The following is a 19,747-nucleotide window of genomic DNA, read 5'->3' on the forward strand; positions in this document are numbered from 1 at the left end:
CCACCCCCGACCATAGGCAGTAGAGGCTGGGATTAAACCCAGTTCATGTACCTTGTAGGTAGATATGGTTGTCCAATCCTTACACCTAGAATCCTGACCTTGGTCCTTACCTGTCTCCAGCTAGACACCTCAGGGGTGTAGAACTCCAGAGCGAGCAGCCCGGCCCGAACCATGTTGAGCCAGTTCACATAGATCACATCTTCCGCATCAGCCCCCTCAAAGCCAAAGATCCTGGTGGAGGGACAGGGTGGTGGCAGGGCCAGTCAGAGGCTGCCTGGGTTTTGACCCACCCCTCGGCCAGCACACCCTCCGTCTACACAGCAGGCCCACCCCCCATGCCTGGTGCTCATACTCTAGCACTTGGGGGTTGAGGCAGAGGTAGAGGCCCACGCTTTCAGCCCGGCATTCTTCATAGCTAGAGGCGATGGTGCTGAACTTGCTGTCCCAGGTCTCCCCGCTCCGGTACCAGCTCTGAATCTGGGAGAGGAGGCCCAGGAAGCAGGCTTAGGGGCAGCTGCTCCCCCAGCCACGCCCAGCCCAGCACCCTGGGGCTCCACCGAGGCCGCCCTCACCTGCTCCCCCGTCTCTGGGTTGATCACTGTTTCCTGGTCAAAGTTAAATGCTCCTTTTTCATCCTGCAGAAGGGTCATGACACCAGGACTTCAGCCCGGGGATTCAAGGGCCATCCGCACGCTGCTGCCTCCAAACCTGAGTCCTGTGACACTGGCTGCCCTCTCAGAACCCCCAGTCACTTGAAAACCCAGACCCAGGATCTCCAGACCCCAGACATGTATCAGTGGGTGGGCCAGAAAGCTTGGCTGCTGCCCCCCTGTGTGTTTCCCAGCCCCTTGCCACGCTGGAAGAGCCCACAGCCTGTGATTCTCTGCCTCAAATAAGCTATCCACTCCGTGTGCCAAGTGTCTTTTATGCACCTGCCGTTTATTCCTCATAACTGCCCCCCCCACCCCGAGGGAGGTCCTATCACCCTCATCCACAGAGGAGGAAACTGAGGCTCAGAGACTCTCAGCCCCAAAGTGGAATCAGAGCACATAACCTTCGTGCACACTATCTCAACAATAACACCTATTTTCAGAGGGCCTACTGCATCAGGCAAGCCCGAGGGCTTTGCTTTTATTCCTCACAATAGCCCATGTGGTAGGAGTCAGGGTCCCTGTTTTGCAGATGGGCCAAATGAGGCTCACTAAGGAGAACTGACTTATCCAAGGACATAGCGTAGCCACATTTATCCACATTTCCCTGTGACTTCAAAGCCTGCACAGGGCCCAATGCCAGGCTGCCGTCCCCACTAGCTGCTCTCTGGATCCTCCTGACCTCCAGCCCCACCCCACTCAGTGAGGTGCCCCAACTCACAGGGCACAGGCCCAACCCAGAACCCCGCTCCCTCCAATGTCCTGGCCCCAGCCGCCTCTGGTCATCTCATTTGTGCAGTTCCATGCTAGCAGTCCAGGATGGGCTCTTCTCAGCCTGGCAGAAAAGCTGTCTGTCTTCTCCATACTCCCTGAGTGGTTGTCAAAGGGGCTCCAGCCATTCTGGCCGGCTGGCAGGAAGGGGCTGCCCTGGGGAGAAGTGACTCCCTGTAATACCTGGAGAGGTACAGGCTCCAGGGAACAGTAAGTAGAACAGACAGACCATGCTGCAGCCTCAGGACTGGGCGCATCCAGAGACTGCCCCTCGGAGCCTCCCTGTCCCTGGGGCTATCTGAGTCACACCCCCAGGGCAGGCTTCCCTGGCCTGAGCCTCGCAAGTCTTCCTGTTCAGACCGCAGCTGGACTGTCCTGCAGGCCCTGCACCCTTGAGGCTCCTGGGACATCTTAGGGGAGGGAGAGATAGGAACTCCCCTCATTAAGGGGCCATTTTCCCCAGCTAACCCAGAACCCCTGAGCGCAAAGACTGAAGCAGACTCATCCAGGGTGGAGTTGATCCTGGGGGAGGGGAGCTGCAGGCGCGTTCTCACCTGCACAAAGAGCTTGCCGCTGCCGTGTCCCAGCAGCTCGTGCAGTCCCACCTGCACATCAAAGGAGGGCCCCTTCCAGCGGATGTACAGGTCCTGCCAAGACAAGTAGAGACCCACGCTGTCTGCCGCCCCACCACAGCCGCAAAGCCACTAATGCCCCTGCTGCCAGGCAGAGGGCCCGCCGTCTACTTTATGCCAGGCTCTGCGCAGGGCACCGCATGGCCCACCTCACCCTTGCAACAACCCAGGAGGAAGGAATTGCCTCCACTGTTTGACAGGTGAGCAAACAGGCCAAGTCACGGGGCCACCAGGCTGGGAAGTGGTTGGCCCTGCTCTTTCCTCTCCCTGCCCAGGACCCCTCTGCTTTCCTGTGTCAGCTGAGGTCAGGCCAGGCCCAACCCAGACCCTCGGGCTGCCAGTGCCCACCTTGTCATCCTCCTCCAGGAAGGTAAGCTTCTCCCGCTGTGTAGCATAGGCCACAGCCAGCACGTTCCCCAGTGACACGTTCTTAAAGCCTTCCGTCTGCCTTAGGTCGTCATCTGGAGAAGGCAGGGAGGGAACCGGGAGAGGGGCAAAAATCAAGGCCACAGACAAGGAGTCGAGACAAGGGGACCAGGCTGCGATGGAGAACTGATTAGGGCAGCATGTGGCCAGGGCGAGTGAGGGGGAGGGGTGACCCTGGAGGCTCAGGGGGGATACCATGATGGCTTCAGGGGCCTGAGGAAGCTCACAGTTGGGGATGTTGATGCCAGCAGGGATGCCAGAGCCAGAGAAGGTGAGAACATCCAGGGAGGTGAAGTCGGGGCTGAGGAACTTGTCCTTCTCAAAGGCCGGGGGCCAGGGCAGCTCCTTCAGCAGCTGTTCTGCGCTTGCCACCAGACACTCAAACTTGGCACTCATGGCCTTGTTCACCATGGCCACAAAGCCTGCAGGGAAGGAGGGGGGCTGTGGGCTGGCAGGGCTTGGGAGGGATCCTATACCCCACTTCCAGCCATCACGCATGTATTGAATGCCTGCTGTGTGCAATACCCTTTGCCGGCCAGTGGGGAGAACAGTGACCCAGGCCTGGCCCTGCCTTCGTGGAGGTCACTGGGGTGGGTGGGCTGTAAGGAGAAGGCTTCAGTGGGTAACACCTGAGATGGATCTTAAAGGAGATCGCGGGGAGCACATAGGGGGCGGTGGGTAAAGGATCGGATTCCCAGTGGAAGGGACTGCATGAACAAAAAAGATGCTCTTCTTTTTGGAGAAACTGAGCTGTCCTGCATGGCTAGAGCATCTGACTTGCACGGTGAGGCTGCTATGCAGGAGGGCTGGGGCTGATCCTTTTAGATTTAAAAAGGAGTTTTTAAGCTAGGAGTTCCCAGCTTAAAGCACAGTTTCTAAAGTTGTACTCCATAAAATGCTGTTTCTATAAAGGCCTTCATAAAGAAAGAGCTTCCTGGTTTAATAAGTTTGGATACCACTATATGCTCTATCACTAACTTCTTAGAGATTCCTAATGTATGTTTGCATATTAGAGGTACTGAAGAGTCCTGTAGGCAAGACCCCTTGCTGCTTAGCACTGAACCCTTCATGGTGTAATTCGTGTTAACCCTGCATGACCTATACCTTGGAAAGGACTGGCCTAGACTACTGCCTGGTCAGGCTCTTGCAAAGAATGGATTAACTTGGCCAAGGGTTAGACTGGACGAAGCCTCCCTGTCTGGAGCCACTCTGTCAGGTGGAACTGACACCAGGCCAGAAAGCTGGGATGATTAAAATAACAAAGAGGGGCACCTGGGTGGCTCAGTCAGTGAAGCGTCTGACTTCAGCTTGGGTCATGATCTCACGGGTTCGTGGGTTCAAGCCCCGCATCGGGGTCTGTGCTGACAGCTCAGAGCCTGGAGCCTGCTTCGGATTCTGTGTCTCCTTCTCTCTCTGCTCCTCCCCCATTCATGCTCTGTCTCTCTCTGTCTCTCAAAAATAAATAAAAGCTAAAAAAAATTTAAAAAAATTTATAGCAAAGAAGAAAAAGCAATCTCAGGGACTGGTTAAATAAATTAGGGGGCGGCTATATGATGGTACACCATGTAACTGTTAGACGTGTAGCACAATATTGAATGTCATGGGAAATTATAATATTATGCAGCTACTGAAAAGAACATGGGGGGAGCCTGGCCGGCTCAGTTGGTAGAGCATGTGACTCCTGATCTTTGGGTCGTGAGTTCAAGATCCACGTTGGGTGTGGAGCCTACTTAAAAAAATAAATAAGTAAAAGTGAAAAGAATATTGGGGCGCCTGAGTGGCTCAGTCAGTTGAGCATCCGACTTTGGCTCAGGTCATGACATCACGGTTCGTGAGTTTGAGCCCCGAGTCAGGCTCTGCGCTGACAGCTTGGAGCCTGGAGCCTGCTTCGGATTCTGTGTCTCCCTCTCTCTCTCTGTCTCTCTCTCTCTGCCCCTCCCCTGCTTGCACTCTGTCTTTCTCTCTCTCAAAAAGAAATAAACATTAAAAAAATTTTTTTAATAATAAAAAATAGGGGCGCCTGGGTGGCGCAGTCGGTTAAGCGTCCGGCTTCAGCCAGGTCACGATCTCGCGGTCCGTGAGTTCGAGCCCCGCATCAGGCTCTGGGCTGATGGCTCGGAGCCTGGAGCCTGTTTCCGATTCTGTGTCTCCCTCTCTCTCTGCCTCTCCCCCGTTCATGCTCTGTCTCTCTCTGTCCCAAAAAAAAAAATAAACGTTGAAAAAAAAAATTAAAAAAAAATAATAAATAAAAAATAAAAATAAAAAAGATAAAAAGAACATGGTAGGTCGATACATACTGATTTGAAAAGATATCCAAAACATTCAGTAAAAAAAGCAAGTGGCAGAACAATATATACAGCATGACCTCATTTACCTGGACGAATTAAAAGTTGCGTGTGTGTGTGTGTTTGTGTGTGTGTGTGCGCGCGCTTAAACAAAGCTCTGGAGAGACCTATAGTGAACTGTGAACAGTGGTGACCTCCAGAGAGGAGTGTCACAGGGGGGAAATTTCACATTGTATCCTACATACCTAGGTATTGTTCCAATTACTTACAACAAACATGGATTTTTAAATCCCCCCACACACATTTTGAAACATTTACAGCTCTATATAAAAATGAAAATCACAATGTACATTCCCAATTTTAACCTTGAGGTGGGTGTAATCACAGATGATTTCTTTTCCTCTGCTTTCAAAATTTGTGACCACGAACATGGACTAGTTTTCTAATAATCACAATGAACTGGGGTAAAAAGGGGAGCCTCTGAGATCAAGGCTGCTTAGGAGATTCTGGGGTCTTGACCCTGAGAGAGGCCTGGAGAATCAGGACCCAGGCACAGAAGCTGCAGGTGCACACACCTGTCCTCCCCTCTGGTACCTGCATCACCTGCCCCCTCGGCCTGCATCTATGAGCTCAGATCTAAGCTGCCCCCAGGGGCTGTTGGGGCTTTCCTCTCTCCTCCCAGGCTAATCTCTCTGGCTTCTAGCAGCTGGATGCTTCAGACTCTATCTCCAGGGGCTGGGGAGGATAAGGCTTGGCACAGAAGTCTAAATCCTCAGGCTGGATGCCTGGGGATATGGGCATAACCATGGAGGCTAAGGCAGCTTCCCACCTGCCCTGGGATGACAGCAGCCAAGTCAAGTTCACAATCATGATGTTAATTATGCTCCCACTCACCCAGCACCTTTCATGTGCCTGGCATTGCGTTGACAGCCTACATAGAATACCTCACTTCCCACGACACCTGAAAGGGAGTGAGGGATGCTCATCTCTGGGTTTACACAGCTGGGGAGGTCACACAGCCGGTGAGTGGCAAAGCTGGGCTCTGGACCAGACAGCAAAGGCAGAACAGCAAAGTGGCTCAGAGCCGAGGTTCCAGGCTTAGCCACTCACCAACCTCTGTAACCACCTCTGTACAGCGAGGATAGCAATTCTCATGGGACGATGATGTCCAAAGGAGCTAATACAGTTAAGGGCTACGTGGTAAATCATCAACACTGGTTCTGATTATTGTTGTTATTACTGCCAAGGGGGGAGGGGAGAACTCTCAGGAGACATGGGATAAGGGTTTGTAAGCTGACCCCCTTCTCCCAGAAGTTACCTTCAAACTCTCCACGGGAACCAAAGGGGTCTCGGTAGCTCTCGATGAACCCGATGTAACTGGGGGAGAAAAGGGCAGAGATAGAAAAGGGGCAGGCAGGAGGGGGGCAGCCGGGGTGAAGGCTCGTGCCTCACCTCTCTATGATGGGGCCTTTGTCCTGTATCCAGAAGCGGGAGCCCCTCTTGTGGGCCTCGATGGAGCCCTGGGTGAAACTCTCTATGTACTGAGCCAGCATCTGTTCCTGCCGGCTGTTGGCTGCATATGCCTGGGGGGAGCAAGGGTCGGTCAGTCTCAGGCCACCCACTTGTCCTGACTTGTCTCTGATGCCCAGAGGGATCTGGAGCTGGCACGCCTCAGCCCCCAGCCAGCCCTACCTTGGCTCTCTCCAGGTGCTCCACCACCTTCTGGAGGATAGGTGCATAGTCCCCCCGCGTCACCTGAAAATGGTTCCCACGGAATTCGTAGCTCTTCAGCCTGGACGTCATTTCGGAATGCAGAGCAGACTCTGAGGGAAGAAGGATTGCTAGTGTAAAACACCCCAGCAGGCTTCGCACCATGACACTCTTTTATTCTAAGATCTTCCACAACTCCCCACTGCCTACGGAAACTAGTATAAACTTTCATTTTCAAATATACATATGTTACCTAATATGAAATGTTCTTTTTCTCTTTTTAGAGAGAGAGAGAGTGCATGAGCGCGGGAGAGGTGCAGAGGGTGGGGGAAGAGAGACACAGAGAGAGAGAGAGAGAGAGAGAGAGAGAGAGAGAGAGAGAGAATGAATCCTAAGCAGACTTCACACTCAGCGAGGAGCCCGACACAGGACTTGATCCCACAACCCTACGATCATGACCTGAGCCGAAATCCAGAATCAAACACTCAACCAACTGAGCCACCCAGGCACCCCCATAATATGAAATGTTCTTGGGGCGCCTGGGTGGCTCAGTCAGTTGAGCGTCCAACTTCAGCTCAGGGCATGATCTCACGGTCTCTGAGTTCAAGCCCCGCATCGGGCTCTGTGCTGACAGCTCAGAGCCTGGAGCCTGCTTCCGATTCTGTGTCTCCCTCTCTCTCTGCCCCTCCCCTGCTCACGCTCTGTCTCTCCCTCTCAAAAATAAATAAACATTAAAAAAATTTTTTTGAAATGTTCTAAGTATTGCACACATGTTAACTCATTTAAGCCTCACGTCAGCTCTAGGGGGAGTGATCTCCATTTTACAGATGGGGAAACAAAGGCACCGAGAGGTAAAGTAAGTTTCCGAAGGTCACACGGGCAGCAAATGGCAGAGCAGGATTCAAACCTAGGGTGGCAAACTGTATTTGAAAAGACAGCTATCCCCTAAATGTAATCACAGCGGGTCTTACAAGGAGACAAGAGGGTGAACAGGAAGTAGGAGACGTGATGAGAGAAGGAGGTTGGAGAGAGGGGAGGAAGGGGACATGAGCCAACGAGAGCAGGCAGCCTCTAGAAGGTGAAGCTGAAAGAGTATTTCCCCTGGAGGCTCCAGTTCCTTCTGGAACTTGTTTTTGACTTTGGACCTCCAAACAGCGGCCAAATAAATGTGTGTTGTTTTATGCCACCGAATTTGTGATTTGTTGTGTTTTGCTTGTTGTTCCTGAGCAGTACGATGTACTTCTAGATTATGTTTAAGAAAAAAAGATAACCATGGTGCTTCCCATGACCCAATGTGACATTTCCCATGTCCCAAATGTGACATCCCCCATTAGGATGCAGGGGCTCTTTTCCGTCCTCTTGACGCTGGGCAGACTTGCGACTATAGCAAAAGTGATGCTGAGACCAGGTCCTAGATGGTGACACAGCTCCTGCCCGGCTCTCTGGGAACCCTAGCCACCGTGACTGACGCAAAGAAACCACATGGGGTGCTTTGGCCCCTGCTGAGGTCCCGGCCGGCAGCTAGCATCTTCCACCAGATGTGTGAGTGACAGCCTGCGGGTGATTCCAAACCCCTGGCTATTGATGACCCCCCAGCCTCTGAGTTTTCGCAGCTGAGGCCTCGGACATCGTCACCAGGGACCAGCTGTTCCTACCGTGCCGCAGCCAAATTACCGACCCGGAGACTCTGTGAGCATGAAAAGGTGGGTTTCCATCACTAAATTTGGGGGGCATCTGTACAGAGCAATAGATAACACCACAGGTACACCCAGGCAGCCTGGCTCCGAGCGGTGTTCTCAGGCACTGTCCTGTACGCAGTAGAGTATATGTAAGTACAGGTCCAGCTTCTCCTCCCCCGAACCCAATACCCCTTTCCTTAGTCAAATCAAACTACTCGCCAATCCTTAAACTCCCCTTCCACCACGCTCCACCAGCAGCGTGGGTCTCCAGCCATCTTCACCTCTTCACACAACCAATATCTGAGTTTCTGCCACGTGCTGGCCAGTGGGGAGACACTGGTGAACGAAACCTACAATTCCTCCCCTTGAGGAGCCTGTAGTCAACAGCAACTGCAAGAAACCTGGGGGATTACTGGGTGTTGCTGGTGGGAAAAGAGAAGGAAAGTCATCGAAAGGCAGGGAAAGGTCCTGGAGGTGATGTTCAAGCGCAGTCTTAAGGATGAGTAGGTTTTCATCACATGAGCGAAGGGAGGGAAGCATTTGAGATGGGAAAGGGATCAGATTGTGCCAAGTCCTGGACAGCGTACATGAGAACAAGGGGTTTTCAGAGAACTGGAAGCCGCTGAGTGTGGCTGGGGCACAGAGTCTAAGTGGGAGGCTTGCAGGAATATGAGGCTGGGGGCTGGGAGGAGGCAAGTGAGTGGAAAAGGGAGGGCCAGGTTGCAAAGGCCCTCACAGGGGCCTGGATATTTCTGTCCATACCGAATACATTTCCTTCTCACCTGGGAACAGACCCCAGCTTTCCTCTGAGAATCCTCCACCAGGACCACCTCCGGTTCAGGTGAGTGGGAGGGGCTGACCTCATCACCTGGCTCTGAGGTAGGCTTGGGATCAGGGTCTAGACAATGAGATATCTGTCCCTGACCACAGGGATTGGTTCACAGATAAATACGGTATGCAGGATAGGGAAACTGGAGCCACTCCCAGACCTTATGAAGAAACTTCTGGGAGAAGAGGGCTCTCTTTCTGCTGGACTGGCCAGGCTGGTCCACTATCAGGCCCCGTGTGGGAGGAACATGCCATGGATGAAGTCAGAGAGCTGAGCCAAGACACGGAGAGAGAAATTTCTCAGGATACTGTCTGAGCAGCTGGATCCGGCTGTGCTTGAAGCCATCCTACTCCAGGCTTCTTAATTACCCAAGCCTGTTAAGTACTTGGGTTCCGGTTCAGGCAAATTTGAAATAGACTCTTCATTTGCAAAGAGTTCTGAATGACAGGGGTGCCTGGGTGGCTCAGTTGGTTAAGTGTCCGACTCTTGGTTTCAGCTCAGGTCATGATCTCTTGGTTTGTGGGATCAAGCCCCATGTAGGACTCTGCACTGACAGTGTAGAACGTGCTTGGGATTCTCTATCTCTCTCTCTCTCAAAATAAACAAACATTAAAAAAAAAAAAAAAGAGTTTTGAATGATACAGCCCTTAGGGGTGGATTTGGGCTTTACCCTGAGGGTACCTGATAGTTAGGAAGCAGACTTTAGTACGTTAGCCATCTCAAACTTTCTAGATTCCCCCCAGCCTCCGAGACATATATGGTCTTCACTGATGTATAGTCTGGATTTCTCTTCTAGGCTGTCAAGGGGCATATGGCCCAGCCTCTCTTCCCATTATTTACGTGGGTTGTTATTTTTTGTGATGGGGATCATGCCCAACACGGCTCCCGTTAGAGGCTTGCAGCAGTAACACCTGCCAAGTGGAACGGAACCCCTTTCCCTGTCGTCATGTTTCCCCCCATTTCTTTACTGTCACAGCCAGCACTGGGGCAAGCTTTCCCTCACAGGTACCCCTGTACACAGAGCACGGCACCGGCTGAGTCTGCAATCCACATGCGCCGTGACTATTATGACCGTTCTTCCCTGCAGCTCCCGCATAACCCACCAGCCCCTGTCCTCAGTCCAGCCCCCTCTGCCCTGGTCCAGGAGCACTGAGGCAGGAGTAGAAGGGGTGTGTGAAGCAGCTCACCCGTGCCAAGCACAGAAGCCAGCCGCACCTCATAGCGGGGCTTCCCATCCTGGTCGACATCCTTGAAGAGCCGCGTGTTGTAGGCACTGAGGTTCTGGAAAAGACCAGGGCATGGGTCTGGGGAAGGGTAAAGTCCAGAGGGGGCTGCAAGGTGGGAGCAGGGAAAGGGTCACACCAGGGAGAGAAGATACAGAAGCAAAGCAGGCCGGGGCCGCTGGGGGAAGCTGCCCGAGGCAGCTGGACTGGGGTGGGGGAAACAGGTGGGCAGGCGGGACAGGCTCTCCAGTTCTGCTCTACATGCTGAGCACGAACGTTTACTAAGTGCTGACCCGACTGTGCCCAGCACTGCATGCCCTCAGCTAACCCAGGGCTCTGCGAGGCAGCAGACGTGAAACTGGTCACACAGCTTCTGGGAGGTTCATGTTGGCTTCATGTGGAAGCCAGGGCCCAACGGGAAGCGGCTCTGATGCTCTGTGTCGTCCTGCCCTGAGGCTGTCATTAAGGCCTTCAGTCTGGGGCGGGCGGGGGCAGCTCTGTCACAGCCATGCGTGGGAATGTCATCTTCACTGGGGCCAGGCCAACTCTTGGACAAGGATTCCCAAGTCTTGTCCGCCTCAAACACCCAAGATGCCAGTGTCTCTGGTCCCAAGCTGAGACCCAGAGTGGGTGCTGGCGATGAGTGGGTCCCGTCAAATCACTGTCCTGAGTCCCCAGTCCTCAAACCTGTGAGTCCAGAAAGTCTTGGGCCAGTTTGGCATCTTCCATGGTGCAATTCCCGGAGAAATAGGTGGTGATTCCCTGTTGAGGAAGGGGATGGACAGGAAGAAGGAACTGCTGAGGTGGGGAGACTCCCTTCCCGGCACACTTCCCCCCACAGCCCCAGGTTTCCTGTACCTCCTCCCAGCAGCCTCCACCCTGCCCCCTCCATCTCTTTCCTGGGGGAAAAACTGTAACACAAATAACAAAGAGAGGTCCGTCTCTAGCTTTCCTGCAGCTCCGCTCCAGTCTTTCACAGGCTGGCCCCTCGCACAGGCTTGTCACATCCCTCACACCACGCAGCTGCTGCGTGGCCTCCAGGGGCGGGAAGCCTAGGCTCCCTCCTCTCCCTTCTTCCCTTCCTCAGCTCCCTCTCACTCTTGGCTCCTCTCCTTCCCTTCTGCACACACCACCCCAGACTTCAGAACTGGAAGGGCTTTCAGAAAGCTCTCCATCCAGGGGCGCCTGGGTGGCTCAGTCGGTTAAGCAGCCGACTTCGGGTCAGGTCATATCTCACAGCTTGTGAGTTCGATCCCTGTGTCGGGCTCTGTGCTGACAGCTCAGAGCCTGGAGCCTGCTTCAGATTCTGTGTCTCCCTCTCTCTCCATACCTCCCCTGCTCATGCTCTGTCTCTCTCTCAAAAATACACAATAAGCATTTAAAAAAAATTTTTTTAAGTATTAAAAAAAGGAAAGAAAGCATTCCATCCAGCTTGCTTCCTAGTTTACAAATGACAAAACTGAAGCCCACAGTCGTGTGAGCAGCTCGGCCTTAAGACTGTGAGGCAAAGCCCACTGCCTATCAGGTACCCTTCCCTCCATGCCAGGTAGCCTCAAAGGATTCCTCTCTCCTGTATGGTTGGGGGGCCTCACCTCCTTCCCCAGCCCGAGGTGTCGAAGCCGCGGCTCCAGAGAGAACATGAGCTCCCCACAGGTCTGCCAGAGGCTCCTGACTTCTGCCGGGTTCTGCTGAGCAGCCTTACTTCCCAGGATCACACGTTCCAGCTTCTCCTGCAGGAGAGGAGAGGCCATTGGCTCGGCCACACCACCCAAAGCTGTCTTCTGCACCCTCCACACCCACCCCGCAGCCTAAGACCTTCCGGCTCAAAGTGCGGTCGATGGACCAGCGGTGTTGGTGTTGCAGGAGAAATGTCGATGCTCAGGCCCCGCTGCAGACCTGTTCAGCCAGAAGCTGCATTTCAACAAGACGGCCACGCAATTTATGTATGCAGTTAGAGCTCAGAGCCCTGGTGTAAGAACTGCATCTGCCGGATGTGCTTGGTCTCCACAGTGCCAGTGAGGGACGCCCGTGCCCAGGCCTCTCTACCATCCCCAGCGATGACCAGGCCCGAATTTTACAAGCACTTCACAGTTCACAGAACATTTCCACATCCTTCCCCCGTGTGACGCTCAGGTGAGCACGGTCAGGAAGAAACGCTGCTTTCCCCTTATATGTGAGGAGGCTACAATGCCCAGCAAGGCTGGCTGGCTTACCCAGAGTCATGCAGCATGGCAGGGACATGGTCAAGGCTCCGCGTAGGCTCCCACTACCATCCCACTGGCCCCCAATTCCTCACCTTCCCCAGCCTTCCCTCAACTCACCTTGGGCAGGTTGGGAACAAACTTGGTGTCGCCAAAGGACTTGTAGTTGCCCATGTTGGAGTAGATACCTGCAGCATAGACCAGGAACGCCTAGGGGAAGGTGGGCATCAGAGACCTGGAAACACAGCCTCCCCCACCCGAGGGAGGTTCCCTCCTGAGATGTTAACACCCAGAGGAACCAGTATAGGCGAGGCTGGGAAATCTGGGGGCAGGATCCAGATCCCAGCAGGACCCAGTCTGGCCGCAAAATACTTTCACAGACCAGTCTTCACACACCCATTGTCCAGCCAAACCAGCCTTTTCGGCAGCCCCCAAACACATCCACCTTTGTTCCCACTCTGCCCAGCACCTTCTCAGCTACCTGCAGCCATCTCACCTGACCTCAAAAGCCCAGTTTAAACACTGGCTCCTTCCAGGAAGCCTGGGTGGCTCAGTCAGTTGAGCGTCTGACTTCAGCTCAGGTCATGATCTCATGATTCGTGGGTTTGAGCCCCACATCAGGCTCTGTGCTGACAGCTCAGAGCCTGGAGCCTGCTTCAGATTCTGTGTCTGCCACTCTCTGTCCTTCCCCACTAACGCTCTGTCTCTAATATAAACAAAAAAATTAATAAAAAAACAAACAAAAAAACCACACTGCCTCCCTCTGCAGAAAGCCTGTCCTCTGCCTCCAACCTGCCAGGAAGCTGTCATTGGAAACATCAAATGTTACAGCTGGAGAGGCCATGATCATCTGCCCTATGGCTTTCACAGGCCCAAAACTTAGGTCTCCCTTCCTCTGGCAACAAGACCTCAGTCTTCCTCTTGAGAAGGGGGGGACTCTCCCTTCCCTAACTCTGGGGGTAGGCATAGGCTCAGGCTAGACCATAAAAGCCCTACCTGGGCAATTTTCAAGTGGTAAAGAGCCTCTATTTTTATACTAGGGATCAAGTCTGGAGCCCCTGGAGCTCCACTACTGGAGGAAAGAAAGCAAAGCTGAGAGATGAAGATTGCATCACAATGGCATCACTGAGCCCCTGAATCTAGCCATGCCTGAAGCCTGCCCTAGCCCTGGACTTTTCAGTTGCGTGAACCAATAACTCTCTTTTTTTTATTATTTATTTACTTAATTTTAAAAAATTGGAATGCTTCATGAATTTGTGTGTCATCCTTGTGCAGGGGCCATGCTAATCTTCTCTGCATCGTCCCAATCTTAGTATATGTGCTGCTGCAGTGAATACACTATCTCTTTTTAAAAATATCTTATTTTTTAGAGCATTTTAGGTTCACGGCAAAACTGAGCAGAAAGTATACAGATTCCCTATGTACCGTCTGCCCCCACACATGAACAGCCTTCCCTGTTATCAACGTCTTCCACTAGAGTGGTATATTTGTTACAACTGGTGAACCTACATGGACACATCATCACCCAAAGACCATAGTCTACATTAGGATTCACTCTTGGCCTTGTGCACTCTATGGGTTTAGACAAATATTTGACATATATCTAGATTACTCTGTACTATAGAATAGTTTCATTGCCCTAAATATCCCTCCCCTCACTGCCTGGCAACCACTGATTTTTACTCTCTCCATGTCCAGAATATCATATAGTTGAAATCAAATGCATGTAGGCTTTTCAGATTGGCTTTTTAAAGTTTGTTTGTTTGTTTGTTTGTTTACTTAGAGAGCAAGTAGAGGAGGGGAGAGGGAGAGGGAGAGAGAGAATCCCAAGCAGGCTCCATGCTGTCAGCACAGAGTCCGACATGGGGCTTGAACCCACGAACCCTGAGACCATATCCTGAGCCAAAGTTGGGTGCTTAATTGACTGAGATACCCAGGCGCCCCTCTTATTGTTGAGTTTTAAGAGTTCTTTATATATTCTGGCTAACGGTCCTTTATCCTATATCCTATATCTCAGTCCTATATCTCTTGCAACTGGTTTTTCCCAGTCTGTGGCTTGACTTTCCATTTGCTTGACAGTCTTTGACAAAGCAGAAATTTTTAATTATACTGAAGCTCCACTTATCAATTATTTCTTTACAGATAATACTTGACATTGTACCTAAAAAGTCATTTCCCTACCCAAGGTCATCTAGATTTTCTGTTCTCTTCTGGGAGTTTTTTAGTTTTGCATTTAAGTTTGTGACCCACTTTGCATTAACTTTTGTTAAAGATGTAAGGTCCACATCTCGTCTACATTCTTTTTCTTTTCTTTTTTCTTTCGTCTATGTTTCTTTTTGTTTGTTTGTTTTAAGGCTTATTTATTTTGAGAGAGAGAGAAAGTGCTTGTGCATACATGCACACAGGGGAGGGGCACAGAGAGAGGGACAGAGAATACCAAGCAGGTTCTGTGCCATCAGCACAGAGCCTGACATGGGGCTAAAACCCACAAACCATGAGATCATGATCCAAGCTGAAACCAAGAGCTGGTGGCTTAACTGACTGAGCCACCCAGGTGCCCCCCTTTTATTTTGCATGTAGATGTTTCAGAACTATTTGCTGAAAATTTCAGACTATTTTTACCCCATTGTGTTGCCTTTGCTCCTTTGTCAAAGATCAGCTGACTATAATTATCGGGGTCCATTTCTTGGCTCTTTATTCTATTCTGTTGATCTATTTGTCCTTTTGCCAACACCACACTGTCTTGATTACTGTAGCTTTATATTAAGTCTTGAAGTTGAGTGGTACTGGTCCTCTAACTTTGTTCTTTTTCACTACTGTGTTGGCTATTCTGGGTCTTTACCCTCTTTCCTCAGTATTGTGTTGAAAATAAAATCACTTGCTGGGATTTTTATTTGAGTTGCACTGAATCGATAAAGTTGGGAAGAACTGACATCTTTTTATTTTTATGTTTATTTATTTTGGGAAAGAGACAGAGGGAGCACATGAGTTGGGGAGGGGCAGAGAAAGAGGGAGAGAGAAAATCCCAAGCAGGCTCTGCTCTGTCAGTGCAGAGCCTGACTCAGGGCTCGATCTCACGAACCATGAGATCATGACCTGAGCTGAAATCAAGAGTTGGACGCTTAACTGACTGAGCCACCCAGGTGCATCAACTGGTGTCTTGACAATGCTGAATCTTCCTGTTCATGAACATGGAACATCTCTCCATTTATTTAGTTCTTTGATATCTTTCATCAGGTTTGTAGTTTTCCACCTATAGGCCTTGTACATTGTTGTATTTTTAACTTATGTATTTCACTTTCTTGTGTGCTACTGTAAATAGTATTATGTTTTTAAGGTCAAATTTTGTTCATTGCTGCTGTATTGAAAGCAATAGACTTTTGTATATTAACTTTATATCCTGCAACGTTGCTTTAATTGCTTATGAGTTCTAGGAGGTGTTTTTTGTCAATTATTTTGGATTATGTAGATGATCATGTTTTCTGTGAACAAAGACAGTTTTGTGTCTTCCGTCTCAATCTGCATACTTTTTATTTCCTGTTCTTGCCTTATTGCATTAGCTAGGACTTCTGGAACAATGTTGAAAAGCAGTGGTGAGGGGACTTCCATGCCTTGTTCCTGATCTTAGTGAGAAAACTCGAGTTTTTCACCCTTAAATATGATGTTAGCTGTAGGGTTTTTGTAGATAGGCTTTAACTTTATCAAGATGAGGAGGCTCTTCTCTATTCCTAGTTTACTTAGTTTTTATGATGAATCGTGCCAGATTTTGTCAAATGCTTTTTCTGCATCTATTGATACGGTTGTGTGGTTTTCTTCTTCAGCTTGTTGATGTGATGCATTATTTACTTTCAAATACTGAGCCAGATTTGCACTCCCAGGATAAATTCTACTTGGTCATGGTATATAATTTTTTATACATTGTTGGATTTGATTTGCTAATATTTTGTTGAGGATTTTTGCATCTATGTAAATGAGAGATATTTGTCTGTAGTTTTCTTTTAATGTCTTTGTCTGGTTTGGGTATTAGGATGATGTTGGCTTCATAGAATTAATTAGGAAGGATTCCCTGTCTCTCTCTCTTTTGAAAGAGATTATAGGGAACTGGTATAATGTTATCCCTAAATGTTTGGTATAATTCACCAGTGAACCCATGTCAACCTGGTATTTTCTGTTTGGAAAGGTTATTAATTATTGATTGAATTTCTCTAATGTCCATGGGATCTATAGTGATGTCCCATCTTTCATTTCTGATATTAATAGTTTATGACTTCTCTCTTTTTCCCTTAGACTGGCTAGAGACTTTTTACTCATTATGGTCTGAATGTTGGTGTCTCCCATCCAATTCATATGTTGAACTCTAACCCCCAAAGTGATGGGATTAGAATATGGGGCCTTTGGGAGGCAGTTAGGTCATGAAGGCAAGAGCCCTCACCATTGGGATTAGTGCCCTTATAAGAGACACCAGAAAGCTAGTCCACCCATTCCACTATGATAGGACACATGGGAAGTCAGTATTGTGCAAACTTGAAGAGGGTTTTCACCAGAACTTGACTGTGCTGGTGCCCTGAATTTGGACATTCAGCCTCCAGAACTCTGAAAAATAAACTTGTTTATAAGCCACTCAATGGTATTTTGTTATAGCAGTCCAAATAGACTAAAATATGTTTTGCTGATCTTTTCAAAGAACTACCTTGTGGTTTCATTAATTTTCTCTACTAATTTCCTGTTTTCAATTTTATTGATTTCTGCTCTAAAGTCAGACACTTAACCGACTAAGCCATCCAGGAGCCCCCTATTTATTTTTAATAAAGGTTTAAAATTTTTATTTGAGAGAGCACACAAGCCGGGAAGAGGAGCAGAAGGAGAGAGAGAACCTCTCCACACTGAGTGTGGAGCCTGACACAGGGCTCGATCTCACAACCCTGGGATCAAGACTTGAGCCAAAATCAAGAATTGGACTCTCAGCTGACTGAGAGGGCACCCAGGTGCCCCTAGATCTGTCTATTTCTGATGCAACAGTATTAAAGTCTCCAACTATAGTACTGGATTCATCTAATTCTCCTCGCAGTTCTATCAGTTTTTGTCTCAAGTATTTTGATGCTCTGTTAGACACATACACATTAAAGACCATTGTCTTCTTGTAGAAATGACTCTTTTATCATTATGCAATGCCCTCTTTATCCCTGGTAACTCTTCAGACTCTGAAGTTCACAACATTAATATTGCTGCTCCCACTTTCTTTTGATTAATGTTGGTATGGTATATCTTTCTCCATCCATTTACTTTTAATTTATATGTATCTTTAGATTTAAGTGTGTTCTTGTAGACAACATACATTTGGGCCTTGTTTTTTGATCCATTCTGACAATCTCTGTCTTTTAATTGGTACAATTAGACCATTGACATTCAAAGTGATTATTGATACGGTTGGACTAATATCTACCATATTTGTTACTGTTTTCGATATGTTGTCCTTGTTTATTCCTATTTTTGTCTTCCATTATTTTTCTGCCTTTTTAGTAGTAACTGAGACTTTTCACAGAGAGTCTATTTTCTCTCTCTTCTTAGCTCATTAGTTATACCTTTTCACTTTTTAGTGACTGCCCGAAATTTTGCAATATACATTTATAACTAATCCAAGTCCACTTTCATAGAACACTATACTGCTTCATGGATAGTGAGTACCCTATGATAACAAAATAATTTTAATTCCTGTCTCCTTTCCCATGTATCATTGCTGTCCTTTATTGCACCTACATACAAGGAGACAGAAATATATGTATGTATAAATATGCATAAGAATAAGATAAACATAAGCACATATAATTGAATACACTGTGGCTATCATTATTTTGAACAAATGGCGATCTCTTAGATCAATTAAGAATCAACAAAAATAGAGGCAGCTATCAGTCAGAAGAGCATGTAACTCTTGATCTCGGAACTGTGAGTTCAAGCCCTACGTTGGGTGTAGAGAATATTTAAAATAAATATTTTTTAAAAAATTTTAAGTGTTTTATTTTACCTTCACTTACTCCTTTAATGCACTCGCTTTCTTAATGCAGATTTGAGTTTTGGACCTGTATCTCTTTTCTTTTCCCTGAAGAACTTTTGACATCTCTTGCAAAGCAGGTCTACTGGCAATACATTACCTCAATTTGTGTTTGAGAAAGTCTGTTTTTCCTTCACTTTTTTTTTGAAGTTTATTTATTTATTTTGAGAAAGAGAGAGAGAGAGAGAGAGAGTGGCACAAGAGGAGGAGGAGCAGAAAGAGAAGGAGAGAGAGAATCCCAAGCATGTTCTGTGCTGTCAGCACACGGAACCCGACGTGGGGCCCGATCTCACGAACTACGAGATCATGCCCTGGGCCAAAATCAAGAGTCGGACATTCAACCGACTGAGCCACCCAGGCGCCCCTTCTTTCATTACTGAAGGATAATTTCACGAGGTACAGAATCCTAGGTTGGTGGCTTTTTCTCTCCACACTTCAAATAATCCAACCCACTTTCTTCTTGTCCATGTGGTTTCTGAGAAATTGGATGCAATTCTTATCTTTGCTCCTCTAAAGCTAAGGTCTACTTTTCCTCCAGCTTCTTCCAGGACTTTTTCTTTGATTTTCTGTACTTTGAAAATATGCCTAAGTGTAGTTTTTTATGACATTTAATATTCTGCTTAGTGTTCACTGAGCTTTGTGGATCTGTGGTTTAGTATCTGACATTAATGTGAGGAAATTCTTGGTCATAATTGTTTCAGATATTTCTTCTGTTTTTCTTCCTCTTCTGGTATTCCCATTACATATACGGTTCCTACAGTTGCTCTACGGTTCTCAGATACTCTGTGCTGCTTTTTTCAGTCTTTTTTTTCTCTTTGCTTGTCAGTTTTGAAGGTTTCCATTGGGATATACTCAAGCTCAGCGAGTCCCTCCTCAGCTGGGTCAAGTCTACTAATAAGGCCAGCAAAGACATTCTTCATTTCTGTGTTTTTAAACTTCTAGCACTTTTGGTTCTTTCTTAGGATTTCCATCTCTCTGCCCATCTGTTTTTGCATGTGGTCTACTTTATCCATTAGGGCCCTTAGCCCTAATCAGAGGGCTATTAATCATAGCTGTTTCAATTCCTTATCAGTCCACCATACCTGCTATATCTGAATCTGGTTCTGATGCTTTCTCTGTCTCTCCACACTGCGTTCTTTGCTTTTTTATTATGTTCTGTTATTTTTTCTTGATAGCCAGACATGATGTACTGCATAAAAAGAACTGCTGTAAATAGGTCTTTCATAATGTGATAGCCAGGTGTGGGAGTCCCAGAAGTATTCTACAGTCCCATGATTAGGTCTCATTAG

The 19,747-nt window shown here is 48.6% G+C and overlaps 1 protein-coding gene and 1 non-coding gene across 7 annotated transcripts in view; both read right to left on the bottom strand.

The window, feature by feature from the left end:
* The window catches only part of DPP3 (dipeptidyl peptidase 3), a 38,890-nt gene that overhangs the window by 12,896 nt on the left and 6,247 nt on the right, over positions 1–19,747 (bottom strand). For all 6 annotated transcript variants that reach the window (XM_086676831.1, XM_086676830.1, XM_086676833.1 and 3 more), the window contains exons 3-15: positions 12,527–12,616; positions 11,798–11,935; positions 10,893–10,967; positions 10,170–10,263; positions 6,457–6,587; positions 6,217–6,347; positions 6,083–6,141; positions 2,707–2,901; positions 2,402–2,514; positions 1,976–2,068; positions 573–635; positions 353–477; positions 111–231 (exon numbers count right to left, since the gene is read on the bottom strand). In XM_086676831.1, coding sequence (XP_086532957.1) covers positions 111–231; positions 353–477; positions 573–635; positions 1,976–2,068; positions 2,402–2,514; positions 2,707–2,901; positions 6,083–6,141; positions 6,217–6,347; positions 6,457–6,587; positions 10,170–10,263; positions 10,893–10,967; positions 11,798–11,935; positions 12,527–12,616 — 1,428 coding nt within the window. The remainder of the gene's footprint in view (positions 1–110; positions 232–352; positions 478–572; positions 636–1,975; positions 2,069–2,401; positions 2,515–2,706; positions 2,902–6,082; positions 6,142–6,216; positions 6,348–6,456; positions 6,588–10,169; positions 10,264–10,892; positions 10,968–11,797; positions 11,936–12,526; positions 12,617–19,747) is intronic.
* On the bottom strand, positions 13,637–13,743 carry LOC112852205 (U6 spliceosomal RNA). The gene has a single exon (XR_003222840.1). It is a non-coding gene; the product is annotated as a U6 spliceosomal RNA (small nuclear RNA).

Source organism: Puma concolor, chromosome D1 (assembly GCF_028749965.1).
Source record: "Puma concolor isolate L17-30 chromosome D1, mPumCon1.1.hap2, whole genome shotgun sequence".
Taxonomy (NCBI): domain Eukaryota; kingdom Metazoa; phylum Chordata; class Mammalia; order Carnivora; family Felidae; genus Puma; species Puma concolor.